This window comes from Coturnix japonica, chromosome 4, assembly GCF_054131305.1.
Source record: "Coturnix japonica strain WE chromosome 4, WE-NBRP24, whole genome shotgun sequence".
In the NCBI taxonomy this organism is placed as follows: Eukaryota; Metazoa; Chordata; class Aves; order Galliformes; family Phasianidae; genus Coturnix; species Coturnix japonica.
The window spans coordinates 65051104-65068234 of record NC_140666.1 but is presented as its reverse complement, the minus strand read 5'-3'; the positions used below and the strand labels follow the sequence as shown (position 1 = coordinate 65068234).

At 40.6% G+C, this 17131-nt stretch overlaps 1 protein-coding gene across 1 annotated transcript; it reads right to left on the bottom strand.

Annotated features, from left to right (window-relative positions):
* Positions 1-2047: 2047 nt before the first annotated feature.
* On the bottom strand, positions 2048-16229 carry ASAH1 (N-acylsphingosine amidohydrolase 1). The gene is made up of 14 exons (XM_015862277.2): positions 16093-16229; positions 11522-11568; positions 11258-11348; positions 10515-10601; positions 9520-9598; positions 8584-8658; positions 8112-8157; positions 6453-6597; positions 5853-5907; positions 5583-5664; positions 4858-4989; positions 4504-4627; positions 3953-4009; positions 2048-2880 (listed from the first exon to the last, which is right to left on the bottom strand). The coding sequence occupies exons 1-14, from the start codon at positions 16168-16170 to the stop codon at positions 2791-2793; spliced, it is 1188 nt and encodes a 395-aa protein (XP_015717763.2). The 5' UTR covers positions 16171-16229; the 3' UTR covers positions 2048-2790.
* Between the last annotated feature and the right edge of the window lie 902 nt (positions 16230-17131).

Below are 17131 nucleotides of genomic sequence, written 5' to 3'. Positions count from 1 at the left end.
TGAAACGGCCTTAGCTTTCATGACAGCAGCCAGGGCAGCTGGAGTAAGTGAAACTTAGGCTAAAAACAGAATGAATGTCTCTGCTTGTAATAAATGTAACTTCTCTGTCTTGAGGTAACCTTCAGAGCAAGCGCTTTCAACATTGAGATGTGAAGATTAAATCAATAAGCAATTAATAACGTCAATCACTACTGACACTATAGCAGATAAAGTATAGCATATCTGCTTCCTTTTTTTAATAGCTTTTAATATTTGTGTCAACAGCAGACACATGTATTCAGGCTCTGGATAGATCTCCATGGGATTTAGCTACACACCTACAATTATAAAGCAATTTCCAGTGTGGAAATGTGGATTCTCTTGCACAAGGGGCATACCAAAAGCACATTAGCTAATGACTGTAAATAGTCTGCACTGCCTTGCTCCATGTGCTCTAAAGTGGGAGAGGACTAATTAAGGAAGTAAACTTACCACTTATTTTTAAATGACAAAGTAATTTGATTATGCCTCTTATGCAACTAATTCTAAATAAATCTGAACATCCCCACACCAGATTAAAGTGTGAATGCAGCAGTATTGTGACCCGTCCTTCACAACAGACATGTACAGACTGCAGTGTGTAATTTGGTTTGTTTTATATGAATCATCTGATGCAGAAACTGCATTTTAAACTATACCTTATTTTTCCCCTAATCTAAAATGTGATTTTAGCTTACGCAGGTGCAGCAGATGTGATTTAGATGAAAAATAGACAGGTGGTACAATCTTGCTAATATGTTTCTGCTTGCATACTGGAAAAGAAATATTAGATATGTAACTAGTGTGGCCCCTTTGTTTTTAAGGTCAGTTTAAATAGTGGGATGTGGATTTCTGTGTGGGCTAATGTGCCAGTGTGTTACATCCATTTGAACTGCTTCTTGCTGCACTACTGCAGCCTTTGTTCTATGGCTTAAGACATAAGTACTTCCTTCAACCAGAAGCCACACTTCCTCACATACCAGCTGATAGACTTATTTGGCAAATAGTATTCCCTTTGTCCCTCCTGTTTCCACTGCTGATGGAGGATTAGAACTGACTTTGCTGTAAGCTGGTAACCTGGTTCCTGAAACAAAGGACGACTAATGGTTAGCTTTTCTATTTATGTTTCTTTATATTTAAGAAAGGACATCAGTACTAACTGAAACTTAGCTAGCCATGCTTTTGATGAAAGTTAACTTTGAATCTCAGATTTATGGGCAGCAACTTGTTTCCTTTTCTATAAACTTGTTTGTGTTTTTTGAAGTTACTTAAAAAAAAATAATAATAATCTCATACTAGACTTCATTGATAGGAACAGAAAACTGATAATACCCATCCAGAGCTCTGCACTATACACCTACTGCTCTGTTCGTGGCTGCCCCTGTCACAGGCATATGTAAATCTAGGTAACCCGTGACATCTGGTTATCAAGAATCCAGCTGTGAGTGGATGTCATCAACTCACATGTTTTAGATAGACTGCCTTATGCAAGACAGTCACTGCAGATACCAAAGAGACAGGAAACACTTCCTTTCCACCAATGGCAGGGATAAATTCATGGCTCTGTTATCACTTCACATATGAACAACATTCTTTCTGTAGTGTGGCAGAAGTACTATAGGTGAACCAACAGGCTATGCTTACTGTCCAATGTTTTCTCTTTGCATGTTATAAAATGAGTTGGCACTGTTTTATAATTAGGCCTAGCAATTATCTACTGCCATATATAAAACTATTAATGTATTCTATGTTATCTGCTTCCTAAGATATTAAGGTAACTGTTCTTCTCCCTGTTTCTGAGTGACCTTTACTTAAATTTGTGCTTCAGCCAATGATAAGGTCCGACTTTGCTTTTCATCTCTACTTCATCCAGTTTTAGTAGTTGGTTACTCATAACTGGCAGATGGTTTAGACATCACTCAAAATCAGTCTATGGGGAAGCAAATGCCGTTTCTGCCATGTGATGTGTAATGTACCTGGTGACTTCCAGTGAAGTATGAATTCAGTGCAAATATATCAGTCTAAGAAAGAAGTTCTTCAGAGTATTTATTGTATTAGTCTTTGTTTGTTTGTTTGTTTTAACAACAGAAAAATCTGTATTAAAAAAAAAAATGTATCTGTTAACAGGCCAAGAAAGAATTTCAGCTAAAGATCCACAAACCAGTGATCAGACACTCAAGACTCAGATCTACTTTTAAGATACTTCCACAAGAGCTTATTTCTGTGACTAGATATGTATTCCTGGTAGGTTATTTTGTCATAGGGCATCTCAGACATATCTTCATATTGGAGACCAGAACAAGAACTATTCATCCTAAGCGAGTAGGAAAGAACAACATAACTATGTTATCACAGATAATCTTCTAATATACAATTCTTGTGCTTGGTAGGTGTCATTTTTAACTCATTTGTGCTTTAAAGAAAAAAGAAACAACAACACGTGAACGAAAACAAAACAAACCCCAAACCAAGATAAGACTACTGTCAACACTGAAGAGATCCAGAGCTAAATGCTGAACTCACGTTGTAGAAATAGCTGAAATCAAACCAGATACACATCAATATACATTTCTTGCCTGCAGAGCTTCTGAGCAGAAAGCAAGAAAATCCAGTGCAAGACAGGGTACCCCCCGCTGTTAGAAGCCCATTGACTATATAACTGTTACATTTCTGAAGAGAGGATTGAGGCTGAGGAGTCTTTTTCCAGAAGTGTTCTTCCTCGGAGAGCCTCCAATTCAGACAAGCGCTTTCCAACATAGGAAGGGTACAGGACTACCAAGGACTGCAGGGATCTGGGCATTCACGCAGGTAGGTCTCTGTGTGACCCTTATCCACCTCCATCAGCGTTGTGCACACTGTCAGCTAATAATAAGCAGATGGGAGGAGAGAGGAAAAAAGCCTCATTAGAGGTATTACTGAAGAAACCCATCTCCAATCTAACTAAAATGTGCACCTATTTAGCTAATTGTGGGTCTAATCTCTAAATCTGTTTAACAAATCAACAACACGCAAGTACAAATAGCTTGTGGCCTCAGCCAAGAATGTCACCTGCACTGAATGCAGTAACTTTTTCATTTTAGAAGTCCTCTTGGACCCTTCATTTGCAAAACAAAACACAACAGCACCAAAACAAAAACAAAGCACATCAAAACTTCAAGTTAAGACTAATACATCTTACATTGTCAGAAGAACATGCCCATAGTATGCCTAAATAATGTATTAATTTGTTTCGTGCAGAGCATGAAGGCATATATCACAGATTCCTTTAGACTAGAGGGATTCTTTAAGTGTCCATAGTGCAAGAACTGCCTCACACCAGTGCTAAATGCAGATAAGGAACAGGCTTAGGCTACTCAGGGTTTTAAAGCTGGGTGCTGGGAAAAGAGTTATTCTGAAGTAACTTGGAATTTTCTTGATTTTATTTGTTCTCAAACTCCACTACGTAGCACTATGAATATATAAGGGGCTGAAGGGGAGGCAGAACCTTATGGAAGGATGTACTCTTCAGTATGACTGTGTGAGAATGGAAACAGATGTGGGGACCTTCCTGCCTATCTCCATATCCCTTCTCCCTTATGCTCTGTCATTCCAGTAGAGCTACTTTGCTCTTATTACAAGCCAGTTTTAGTTGGGATCAGGATGAGAGAACCTGCTGCTTGGTAGCCTCCTTTCAAAATGAGCATACCGTTTGCTGAAATGCTGCCATTAAAGGTTTCTAGAAGGCAGACCAGGTTTATTTTGACCATTTAAATTCTAGCTTCACTTATAAAACCTTAAGCTTTGTTTACAGTACAAATTCAGCCCTTCCACAACCCATCGCTGTGGCAAAAACCAGATATACTTCTGTGGCCACCTCCTTAGAAATATGGCACTTCCTGGTCTGTTGTCCCATTCAGCCCCTGCTCTAGGTGATCTGTGGAAACAGAAGCGTTACCTTATTGAGGACAGGCTTCGTAGAGAGAACGTCATAAATAGTTGGTAAGGAGATGTGCTGAAAGAAAGTAATACATTGATGTTAATGGGCATTAACCTGTTCCCTAACTGCAACTTTTGACTTCTCAGTAAGGTAAACCTTTAGGAATACATAATGCAGCCAAGACCTGTGCAGCCTACACCTCCATACTGCTTCAGGCACCTGAGTGTCAGAGCAGCCTGACAGTGTGTGTTTGAATTCCACTAGTAATAAATGGCCCAGAAAACTTAATATTTCTCCAAGTATTTCCTGTTTATCCCCTTATTTATGCAGCAGTAGAAGATACTTGTAGGAAATCCACCTAGATAAAGTGTAGATAAAACACAGTCATATAAAAAGCCACCTGGTATCATTAACCAGAAGTGTGGACAAATTATAAAGCCATTAGCCTTCTCTGCCATTGCAGCTATGCTTGCAGGTGCCCTTGATGCTTCCAGCTCCTACAGGATTAGGGCTGTAACTTAAGCTGAGGGTTTCCAAATAGCAAGATCAGATATTCAGAGGATGTTTACCTCCTGTGATGTCTGGTTCAAGCACTTCATTGCAGGCGTTCTACGATTATCCAAGACAAGTGGAGGCTTCCAGCGATCGTAGTTTGTTTCTATCACATACCATGTGCCTTTCTTTATATCGAGGCTAAAAAAGAGGTGTACATTTGTGGTGCTTCTTTCAGTATAGACCTTAAAATCAGATTTTTGGCAGATGTGTATACATATCATATATATATATGACATATATATATATATACACACACACACATGATTCAGAAGAACTAGGTCCTTGCACAATAAAAGGAAAAATGTGATGATTACTGAAGGAGCCTGCTTCTGAAAAGAGGAGCTGGGTGGCAGGTCAAGCATACTTACTCCCATATATCCAAAGCAGCTGTCCTGGAGCGAGTTATCACACAACCTTCTCCAGAATTTTTTCCACCGAGTATGAAGTAAGCTGGAGCCAGCAGTCTTGTTTTTGCCAGTTTCTCTTTTGCATCCTGGTAACTGCAGATAACAAAGTAGCATTGGACTATCAAAGGCTATAAGCGGTCGGAGTACTGAAGAAGATGGAAGAGTCTGGGCAGTTATTCCATTTTTCCCCTTTCAGGTGTCATGTGAGAGATTATATTGCACTGAAAGAGCACACTTAAGTACAAACTGAGTGGAGAAGCTTTTACTTAAAATTTGGTTGTTGAGAGGTTGTTCTTTCAATGGTCCATGTGTTGAAAATAAACAAAATGACGACATACTGTACTGGTGTTACATTCCACTAACTCATTTACTTTGCTAGTTTACTTCCCATTGTATATTACTACCTGTTGAATATGTCTTGATGCAGGATGCTGTTACACATTCAGACGCCAGTAGTTTCATTAAGGAAAAAAAAACTCTTAGAAAGCCATTTTAAAAGTTTGTAGGAAATCACATGCAATGCTTACTCAGCAACAGAACATGAGCAAAACCAGGATTATTTAATGTTAATACTTCTAGGAAGATATCTGTATCATTAGATACTAAGCACATACCTACAATATTCATGTTAGTCAAGAGCAAAAGAGGTTATAGTAAAACATTTATGGGGAGAAGAAAAGCAATACCTTGTAGCATTCTCTAGTACTGATCTTGTAAGAAAGCCCATCCACATACCATCTCTTCTTCCAAGAAACCATTCAAAGATACCTGCAAAATATCACTGGTTAGCTCCATTCCTGCTATTCTAACTTTCACAGCCTTTAAAATGAACTGTTCTTTATCCTACTCATCTGGCATCTTTTCACTGTTTCTGTAGCTGTTTATTTAAGGTAGATGGTATGTCTGAGGTCTGGAAAACTTGTAATGAAATAATGAACAAAATAATCATTACTCACCAATGTAACCACCATCAAGACTGAAACGCTCATTCATTGTCAGAGTGAACAAATCCTGAAAAGAATTAAACAAATCAGCCTCCATCCATCACCAGACTATTCATACCAGAAATAAGCAAAAGGCAACGTTGCAGTTTATATGACAACTGAGCTGCTTCTTCGTTAGATTACTCTCTTCTGCTAGAAGATCAAGTCCATGTAGAAAAGAGACTCATTAATCTCTGCCTGAGTAAGCAGAAATAATCATTCATAACTTTCTGACCTAGCGTAACACAGAAGCGTTGCTTGCTGGCTTGCTAAGCAAGTCAAGTCAGTGGCAATTTTTCTCTAGTTCCTTGTTGCATCACTGAATTAGCAGATTTCCTCCCCTTGCTGTATGTAACCTTCTTCTCAGACCTCTGAATACTGCCACAGTTTGAAGATGCAGTTTTACAAGGGACAGTGCATCAGTGTTTCCTTTTAGCTTTCTTCAGATCTCTCTACTGTGTGCTGGAGCACTTGAGAGTTCATACATCAAAATATCCCAGGACACAGTTAAAGCAAGAAAACCTTTAAGTCTGAAGCACTATTAACAAATGGACAAGCTTCCCCCATACTTACTGGTTTGACACCTGACACCATGCCTATGTATCCTGCAAAATTGGTAGACCTAAACACTGTTTTGTTGTTTCTCTGAAAGTCCAGGTTTACCACTGTAGGCTTCAGTTCCCGAGTTACAGTCCAGGAATTATTTTTAACATCCCACCTGTGGAAGACAGACCAGCACTGTAAGTTCTGTCCCTCAGGATCTTTTAAAACTTCCAGTCACAAAACACAGGTTTCCTACATATGACGTGGATCTTACACAAACAAACACTGTCCAGTAATTACCTGAGCAGCACAAGGGACAGCTATAAAGTCTAAATGCACAGACAGCAAGTGAAAAGAACCAAATTTTATTCAAAGCAACAGCATATATACTATTCGGTAGCACCCTCAGTACAGCTGGTTTGTTTTGAAGCAATGACATTTTCTGAATGATAACTTCATTCTGTTCCTACTGTCCAGTGGAAGCTGTTATTGGTACTGCCTGTAACACCAAACCTATTGTATTCCGAAAGCACGTTGTTTGTACTACAGCAGCTCCTGATAAGCCAGAGCAGCCAATTTGCTAAGGAGTTCTAAGGAACACTTACAGACAATTGTCTGGAAACAATCCAAGCTCTGAGAACAGCTTAGAAAAGTTGCTTCCATTTCTAGGGAGCACATTCCCAGTCCTTATAAACAAAAGGTTCAACATAAACCTGAAGAACCTGATGCAGTCACAGTTGACAGCATCTGATTTTTTTATAGGCAGGTGAGAAATTTAATGAATCATAGAATATTCTGGGTTGAAAAGGACCATAATGGTCATTTAGTTTCAACCCCCCGCCATATGCAGGGCTGCCAACCACCAGACCAGGCTGTCGAGAGCCACATCCAGCTTAGCCTTGAATGCCTCCAGGAATGGGGCATTCAAGACCTCCCTGGGCAACCTGTTCCAGTGTGTCACCACCCTCTTTTTGAAAAGATGTAAATTCCATGTGAACATTAACACTCATCTGGGTAAGTGACATAACAAAACAGACAAAATATATATAAATGTGTATTTTTAAAAGTACATATAAAATATGCTTGGAAAATGAAATGAAATTCCCTATTGTGAGGGATAAAATGAAAACTAGAAGAGGATCCAGTGCTGCTCAAGAGAATTTGTATCATATCAAATGTGAATGCCAGATCAGTGAAATATGTGTCGTTGGATTCTGAGTAGAAATAGTGAGTGACAGGAATTGCCAGTGGAGCACTGCAATGAGTAGAGAAGTCATCTGGAAAAAAAGACAAACAAATCCAATCCAAAGCAACCCTCACTTCACTGCACACACCGAAAGCGATACTTCTGTCTGATCACTTGAAGAGCAAAATACACTGTGCCCCTGAAATAAAGTTACCTGGACTGTTCTCTGTGGATTTAACTGGAGTTGAGGAAGCACTAAGTAACACTGACCACAACTGTCTTCCAGCCATTCCTTGCAAGTGCAAAGCAGTCTGACATATGATCAGCAGAACAACTCCTTTGTTCAATTTAGCCTCTCTTCCACAATATACAATGCAGACTTGTTGGTCACCAATTTTAACAACACTCAATTCATCATTTACACACAAAGAAGGCACAAAGAAATTTATTCTTCATCTGACTCTTTTTATTTAGACCCCAAAGGCATACATTGAGGTACTTACCCAAGAAAGAGTCCAAAATCCAAGTTTCTGGCATGATACAGCTTTCCTGTGTTAAAATGAATGAATAAATAAATACATGCATGTAAAATATTCTAAAGAAAGAGACAAACATCAGCTTAGAAAAAAAAAAACAAAAACAGAAAACACACACAAGCAAGTAAATACCATTGTATAGCTGTCCTTTTTTTAAGCACAGAAAAACGTGTTTTGTTTTTTTCCTTTTAAATGGAGAAACAAATCAAGAAACTCCAGGACTTCTTTGAAGGTACTTTTGCTTTTGCTTAGCCTAAGGCTCCAGTCATTCAGTCTGAATACATACCTTTGTTATCACACCTGTTTATTATCATTGCTTTTAGTCTCTTCTACTAGACCTTCTCGCCTAGAGCTGAGAAGGACCATGTTCTGTATATTTTGAGGCAGACCCTTTCCAACCATATTACAAAGCCAGAAACGCTGTTCTGGGATGGATTACCTGTGCTATCTTCTGCCACTATGGATGTGCACACAGTAAAAATTTCATAGAAGATGTTAAAAATAACAATCTCCCCTGGAATAAAAGAAAAAAAAAAAAACAACATTAATTTGAAGCTTCTGCCAAAACTGGGGAAAAAAAAATGAGGAAAAAAAATTGTACTGCAAAGTTCAGTATTCTACAGCATTTCTATTAAGAGACTGTTTTAATCCTGTTTGATCTTTGAAATGACCAGCTCAGCAAGAGCTTCCTGAAAGGCCTTCTGCCTTATTATACAGAAAGCTGACAGCTACTTCCCTCTCCAGAAACTTCAAAACAAGCTATAAAACTTGCTTTAAAGAAATAAGCTGTCCTATGAACCAGTTTTCCCATGCAAGAAACAAGGATATTACTCATACCTGAGGAAGCAGTGGGACTAGGTGCATGGAGTGACCTTCTCTGTCAAGACTCTGAAAGAATTTAGTGTCTACCTCCCACCTGAAATTGCATTTGTTTTGCAGAGTGCAGAAGAAAGGCACGAATATGTGGTAAGAATCACGAGGGAATGAAAGGACGGCATGAAACAGTGCCTTGCCTTTGTATATCAACAGCAGACACTGAGCTGAATGGGAAACCAAAGAGAACCAGGGAATCCCCCAATGCCTGGGTGCACAAAAGGCAAAGCTATCTCCAGCTCCCAAAGCTCAGGAGTGAGAAGCTATAGCTACACAGAAAAGACCCATCCTGATAATAGGGTTATGTGATGTACTGCCCTTCTCTTCTAAAATACTGATTTCATTTAGTGTTGGATGGATTCCTTTATCTACTTAACTAATAATTTAATTGTTAAAGACACAGCTGAGTACAGTTATACTGCAAACAATTAAATATACTAACTTTAAATAAATCTAGGTTCCTTGATTTTCACTACATTAATAAAGTGGTGGAAACTATTACCCAAAGGAATTCCAGATGAATTTGCAATCCCTTGGAGCTCTTCATTGAAAGGATAAGGAAGTGTATCCGTCAGATGAGACTGAAAGGAAAAGTACTGTATGTTGACTGTCTAAGTTCATGCTATTTTGCTACCTGAAAGAAGCCTCTCCCCAGTAGGTACCTCCTGGGCACTGTAAAACTGAGTATTTAATTCTTCTGCAGTTTGCATAGCTTCAGGACGTTTGTAGAGTACTTGAGGAAGAAAAGTACACATGGAAAGTAAACACTGTTTATCAAAATATTGACACATGAGCAATGTATATTATCACAATATCTAATTATTGTTAGCAGCAATAGAGTAGCATTAAGCAGGACTCCTAACATTAAAACAGCTCAACTGGAGGTTGTCAGCATTTAAGGGCATCTCTAATATCATGACATAAGTACCCCTATGTGCTAGCTTTGTGTTACCCCTTGCAGGGGCACTGGGATACTGCAGCAAACCAAATGAAGCATGGCCAGCTCCATCTAAGGCTGATGGCAAAGAGAGTGGGAACCAAATGTGACCTTACACCTTCTCCAGCTCTATGCTGTTTTCTGGTAACAGTCCTGTGCCAAAGCCTATTTTAGCCAGTCCTGACTTCTTTCAAACCTGGCCTAAGTTGTCTTTGCAATCAGAAATGTATTAAAATTTTCAAAATCTGATTTTATTCTACTGTTTAAAAGGAACCAAACATGGCAAACAGAATTCCAGCAAAGTATTTTGTTACAGCGATCAAGTAAATAGCAGATATGTCTGAAATGGCAAACCCAAATTTGAGTAGTTCACAGAGGAGATGTACGTTATGTTTGGTAGTCACAGGGCTGACTGAACTCTTAAGAATAACATTTCTGTTCTGGATAATCTAAGAGGAAGAATTGCTACATGTAAAGTTTGCAACTGCCAAATTTAGTAGTGTTTTACTTCTGGTAGTCAGAGCAAACGGTCATAAAGTAATTCAGCTGGAAATACTTACTATTTTGTGATCCACTATGTCAACGATTTTGCCACTAGGGAAGAAGGTGTTTGCTATATCCTTAATGTTCTGGATTACAGCCTTCAACTAAAAGGAACAAGCACTTTTATTGAATAGAAAATCTCAAGCACAAGAACTGATAGAATACCAACAAAACTCTTCCACATGCTTTTGAAAATAACATTTTACAGAAAAAATGAATTCAAGAAAGAGCCAAATGTGGTGATGTTGCTGAGAAAAAACACCCCCAATTGCCCATTCAAGAGTCAAGGCTGAAGTTGGCAGTGACAAGGAAAAAGCCGTAGCCTTTCTGGAGAAATTAAGCATTACTAAATTGAATTTTCAGCAGCTTCAGTTTCAATTCAGTTTACTGAGGCTCTTTTGTTGATCTGCTCCTCCCTCTGCTCCCTTCCCGTGCTGTATTACTTCATGAGTAAAGAACTTTCATCAATGAAATCCTGCTTTATATCACACCACTTCTATGCCTCTGCGTTCCAACCATCACTGCCCCTTATTCCTGATTCTGTTACTTCAAGTGTTGGGCAGTCAAGCAATTATTTTATTCTATAATCATATTAAAAGTGTGAATTATATCTATTAAACTTTTAAGAGCATTTCAGCAATGCTGAAATGGTATTTCAGCAATGCTGAAAGAGGTATTTCTTCCAAGCCATTTCCAAAACAGAAAGCCACATCCTAGTTTTATATATGCTGAGCTTAAATGCAAACTCTGCTTTTCCTACCTCTGTCTTTTTGGCACGTATCAACTCATCCCATCTCTTGCTGGGAGGCAAATCAAGGTTTATGATGTATGTGGGTACATTCCCTTTAAACCTAAAACAAAAGTGCAAATTTAAGGGCTTTGAAAATGCATTTGACAAAGTAAGTGCTTTTCACTTGTGACTGTAACCAGAACTGTCTGTAACGCAAACAAGTCACAACAAAAGTTGAGCTACTGATGCTTGTAAATCAATAGTTTATTAGACAAGTCCCATCAGATTACTTACGTCGGTCCTGAAGGAGGGTACATTTTACTTCTGCAGTCTTCTCCATACTGTGAAGACAGTAAAGGATAACTATTGAGATTCTTTTTTTTTAAAACAACACTATTACAGCAGACTTTATTCTGATTTGGACCTTTAGAACAAACAAGTTCACGATGGTTTGACAATAAAGGAAGGGGAAGTCTTGGGACTTGAGAATAAAAGAGGTAGTGGACAAGCAACCACTTCCCCATGCTATCTGACAGCGCTTCAGATAACTTGTCTGATGTACTCCAAGGCAAGCACAAGTGTATGATAAATACGCAAACCCTCTTTTACTCTGTGACTCAAACACATGACTGGCACATGACTAAGAGCACCCAAACAGCATTTTTTACAGAAAACCTCAAGAACACGAAGCCTGTTCTGTTTAATTTCTGATTTCACATTACAGTGCCATTCATGGACACGTTCACGTGTTCAGCTTCATTTTGTAGCTGGGACTGAGAAAGCACACACAACCGTGAGCAAATTACTCTGCCACAGGAGTGAGCTATAAAACCTTTTGGTGTTTTTTCAGATGTACTCTGGGAAAGTGCTCCGAAACTGGTGCTGAATATTATTCGAGCCATGTTTTAGAAGGACAGCTAAGAGCTAATCAAATCATCCCCAAAGTAGGGATGGTTAAAAATTAAAGTTTCAGAACTATATTTAGGTCACTCCAAGAAAATGCAGGCGTTACACAAAGCACACGTGTACCTACATACACATACAGGTATGTATGTGCCACAAGTATTACTGCACGTTCTAGTCATGAAATACAAATGCAGATTAGTTGCATGCCCATGCAGTGAGACTGATCAGAAATACCAATTTGCAGAGATCCTTCCCCTACTTCCCACCCCACTAATGATTTCTAGTTCCTACTTGGCTATAGCAGTCAAATTACTAGTGTGTCCATTTAACAAATCCCAGCCAATAACATCGGAGGCAGGATCCCTAGCAGCCATGCACCCATGACAGATAAGCTAACTGATGTCAATGCTATACTTGGGCTAATCACATTACTGGTTTTTGATGCCACGATCTAGAAAACACAACGCCACAGACTTTCAACACTGCCATAATTTGTTACAGCGGGGAACAGGAATTCTGAAGTGCTGTTCTTTCTTTGTGCATTATAATAGTCTTCTTTCCTGTGGCTGGGTGAAAGCAGGAGATGAAGGCTGGTTTTCCCCCACATGACACAAGTGTGCAGCAGCTACGTGCTTCCAGGACTTCAGTGCAGCACCGCTACAACCTTTGCACAGCTGGAACAGAAGGCTGGACACTGCAGGGCATTGCATTTTCAAAACAAGGAAGTTTCAAAATAAGGAGAGGAGGTGGAAATAGCAGATGACTAATTGGGCAACAGAAGTCAGAGGCAAAGGCCAGTAAATACTTAACAGCATTAATGCAATTGTCTTGTGAAATTTTCCATCCCGCAATACTAAAATACATTATAAAAATGACTGCACAGATTTGGACCTGGAAAAATTTTCTTCTTGAAAGCCAATAACCACAACAAAATGAATCCTAAATGGTCCCATTCACACTTGGAATATGGGCAGAGAGGACCAGGCACAAATACTGCAGGCTGGACTGGTGCAATGTTAGTGAGAACATATGGTCATGTAACGCACAGCTATCAACTGCACACCAACAGGTTTAGGTTAAGTCCTGTATTCATTTAACTTCAGCTTGGGAGGCCTGCAGCCTGGAAAGGCTGCTGACAAGTTTTGTCAGTTTGTACTTAGCACTGCTGGATCCTCCTACCCATACAAGTTCAGTTATCTGTCACTACAATCTGTGGATACACTGGGCAAACTGTGGTGCCGAGCAGACTGACTTCAGACTACTTTATATTCTGCATACTAAATGTTATGTCATTCCCATTTCATCCTATGTGACTTTAATCCTGTATGTGAAGCTATTTTTGTTCTTCTAGTCCTTTGTAACCTAAGTCACAAAAGAGGAAATGAAGAATGAGGTGAGGGAGTGGACAAAGGAAGAGCTAATGAGAGACACAGAGAACAGATGGAGTGTCCTCCCCTTATAGCTCAACAATTTTAGACTCCTTACTATGTATAAAGCAAGCTTAACAACCCCGAAAAGAGTCTGTACACCTTCCAGACCTGTTAGCTCTGCTCCATACACCTGACAAAAGCCAGGACTATTGGCAGCTTATTTAGAAAATCTCTTATGTGCTGACAGATAAAAAGTAATTTAAAAGGACGTCAAAACCATCAGAAAACAAGAAAGAATTTATTTCTTTGATTGAACACATGTTCTGGCAACGGCCAGAAAACTTCTATTTTCTGTTCTTCTTTTCTGAAGATTAACTGCAAACTATTTTGACAAAGTTAAAAAAGACCAGAAAGTTAACTTTTCTGAGCTCTCAGCTGTGAAAGGTCCACATCACAGCCAAACACACGTGAATGGGTACACACTTCTCTAATATCTTCTGAAAGATGGAAGGCTCAGGCTGTCCCTCGACCTTCTCTAAATCACAGCACAAAACTCAGTAACCAGCTATTAAACCAGCTAAAAACTCACAGCTATTTGTTGCTTGAGGGATTCTTTACCTGACCAGAAAAACCACCAGACACTTTCTATGATCAGGTTGAAATAAGCAGCCACAAAGTCACTGCTGTGTCAGCGAGATCCTATTTTCTGCAGAGGCTTGACACTGCAAGAGCAGCAATTAGCACTGCCTGAGAGAAGCACAAGCAGCCCTGCAGGTTCTGCACCAAGGAGGGAACCCCCTTTAGCTACAGGCTTTGTAAACTAGAGATGGTCTATGCAGGCAGGGCCAGCAGAAGCTCCTTTGCGCCAGGAGGTCACTGTGAAATTGCTTTACAAAACAAGCACCGAACCCTCGAGGAGAAATACATTCTTGAATGGTGATTAAATGATTTCTGTTCCTGTTTTATTCTGGCTTTTTTTTTAAGACCAACTTTCAGGAGTAACTGATGTACAGTTACTGCACATACATAACAATGTATGTAATAATGTACATAAACAGCTGCCTTACAGCACAATACCAAAACATGAGGCCAAACAGGAGGAATGCAGTGGGGGGAAAAGATGAGAAGGAAATAATAATAATAAGGGAAATAATACGGAATAGCTTTGTTATAATCTACGGGGAAAAATAAGTAGAGCAGTATGGGAACTGAGCAGCCAACAAACTATAAAGGCAAATTGCTACCCGGGAAAAACAAATAAATCAATTACTAACAGTTATTATTCACCACAATAAAGAAAATTAATGTGTGGTTTAATGACTGCTGAGTAAATACTTCAAAAACTAGCCTGACTGCTTTCATATAAATAGGCTAAATGTAGCTTGTCCTGTCTAAACCATGCCCTAAGCCCTTCTTTATAACCCTCAAAAATGTTTTTGATGTAGATCAAATCCAGTATCCTTGTTAATATTCAGTATTTCTTTGTACTTTAAAACAGGTATGTTTATGCTCTGAAATGCTGTTCTGTGTTTACAGGAGGTGGCATCCAGTCTCTTTTAGACAAAACAACTTCACTGTAACTATTCTGCATCTTCTGGTCTGTGAACTTTTTTTCCTCAGCTCCTCTCCCTTTACAGGGCAGTGCCAGCTCTGTGCTGTGCTGCAGCAGGCCAGGTGATGTTTAACCTTATGAAGACAGGAGTCCTCTTGCAGCACTGATGGAATGGGAACCCAGCCGATTTTAATTGTATTTCAAACAAAGCATTCAGTATGGCAGAGGAGGCCGAACCAAAAGCAAAGGGGAATGGCAGGCTGCACAAGTTCATGGCATTTGCATGTTCTTTGTTAGCAAAAAGACAAGAATCCAGCCAGCTGTATAAGAGGAACACAACCATCGCTGTTCATTCCTCTCTGAATGATGGAGTCCAGCACCTGAATCCAAACCCAAACGGCCAAGCCTGACAGCTGGCTGCACAACCTGCAACCTCAATGCCCAGCGGGTATCGTATCAGCTTCACCAGGTGTAACCAAACCCAAACCCTCACTGCTGGCTGCCCCATCCCTACTCACAGAGAACAAGGAGAGTGGGAAGCTGAGGAGAGGAAAACATGCTGTAGTTCTTCAGGAATATAAACCACAACGCGGATTCAGAATGGCCTTGTTTCCATGTTAAGGAGGCGGGGGACAGCCTGCTCTAAACAAGTAAAGATGACTTATGTAAAGGCTTAAATACTTCTGAAATGATTATTGAAAAGGAAAGCACCCCGCACCTGCCTGCTTGATGGAACAACCATAAGGGCAGTAAGTGGACCGAAAGGCACGCAAGCTTCCAGCAAGTCCTCCTTAACTTTCAGTATGAAAATCATAGTTGCAGAGAACGCTGCAGTACGTACAGGACACAGCAGTACATAAAGCCAAGGCTGATTGCTACAAGATCTGCTCAAAGCCCGTAAAAACGAAAGAAAACGAAAGGGCCGAGACCGAGCGCAGGTGCTGCCGTCCCGGTCGGAGCGGCTCCCAGCCCCGAGCTCTACATACCCCCCCCCCCGGCCCTACCAGGCACAGCCTGACCCGCCCCATCGGACTCACCGGGTCCGGCGCCACGACGAGCAGCACCAGGACCATCAGCACGGCGGGCGGCAGCAGCGCCCGGCCCTTATCCGCCATCCTCCACTTCACTCCGCTTCACTTCCCCGTCGGCTCGGCAGGCACTTCCCGGCTCTGCTGGGAGCGCCGATCATGCGCGGCGCCCACATGACCGCGCGGGGGTGGCGGCGGGCGCTGCCGGGCGGGGCGGCTCGGTGCTTTAAGGGTGCGTTGTGCGTCCCCATCCCCTGCGTGGGCAAAGCTAAACCTCAGCTGCCTCTCCAGATGCTGGGAGACCCTGCTGTGCCGCCACAAGCAGCCACTTTGTATCTCCTTGATGAGCAGAGGACTTTCAATCGTACTTTTACCGGAGCGAAAACAGCACTGATCCCAATTCTCCATCCATTCCTCGGGAAATGATGGGATGCCTCAGGATTAATATTTTATGCTGAGTTCAAACAACGTGCTTGTAGCAGTGGTAGAGGGTTATTTTACCTGCTAATTTATTAAGGCAGGAAATGGAGCGATACAAAGTATTCTTCAGATGCTGCACCAGCTGAAAAGTGGGCAAGTGTTCTGCAAGCCAACACCAAAGACCCAGAACATCCTTATCAATTCTGGTTGCAAGAAAGAGGTGTTAAAGCACGGGTGAAACAGCTTGTGAGGGTCCAGACATAAGAACTGCAAAGCTGAGCAGCTGCAGTGTGATCTGCTGGGAGTGGAGTGAAAGGGAGCCTTGCTGGGAAAGCTTAATCCAAAGAAAGCTTCTCCTACAGTTCTGCACAGGAAAACATGAAGTAAAATTCTCTCTTAGGCAACACTCAGAGCAAACCTGTGGCACCAGTTTTCACTTTGTGTAATTGCTGTCAGCGTTGGAGAGACTCTTTGAAGCAGGCAAGTTTTGTGGTAATGAGATGCAAGGCAGTCAGCTTCCTTAGGAAGAAAGCATTTTCCCTGCTTAACGATGCAGGAAACCTGCAACTGGAGCCATTCTTAGCACCACGAGAAACACGGTATCAGATGTATAAGTCTATGCATGTTA

Coding starts and splice junctions, on each gene's coding strand:
- ASAH1 (XM_015862277.2), bottom strand. CDS start 16,170: ATGGCGGATAAGGGCCGGGCGCTGCTGCCGCCCGCCGTGCTGATGGTC. Junction 11,349..11,521: donor TACCCTCCTTCAGGACCGAC/GTAAGTAATCTG, acceptor CTTTTGTTTTAG/GTTTAAAGGGAATGTACCCA. Junction 8,659..9,519: donor TTCATCTGGAATTCCTTTGG/GTAATAGTTTCC, acceptor CTTTTATTCCAG/GGGAGATTGTTATTTTTAAC.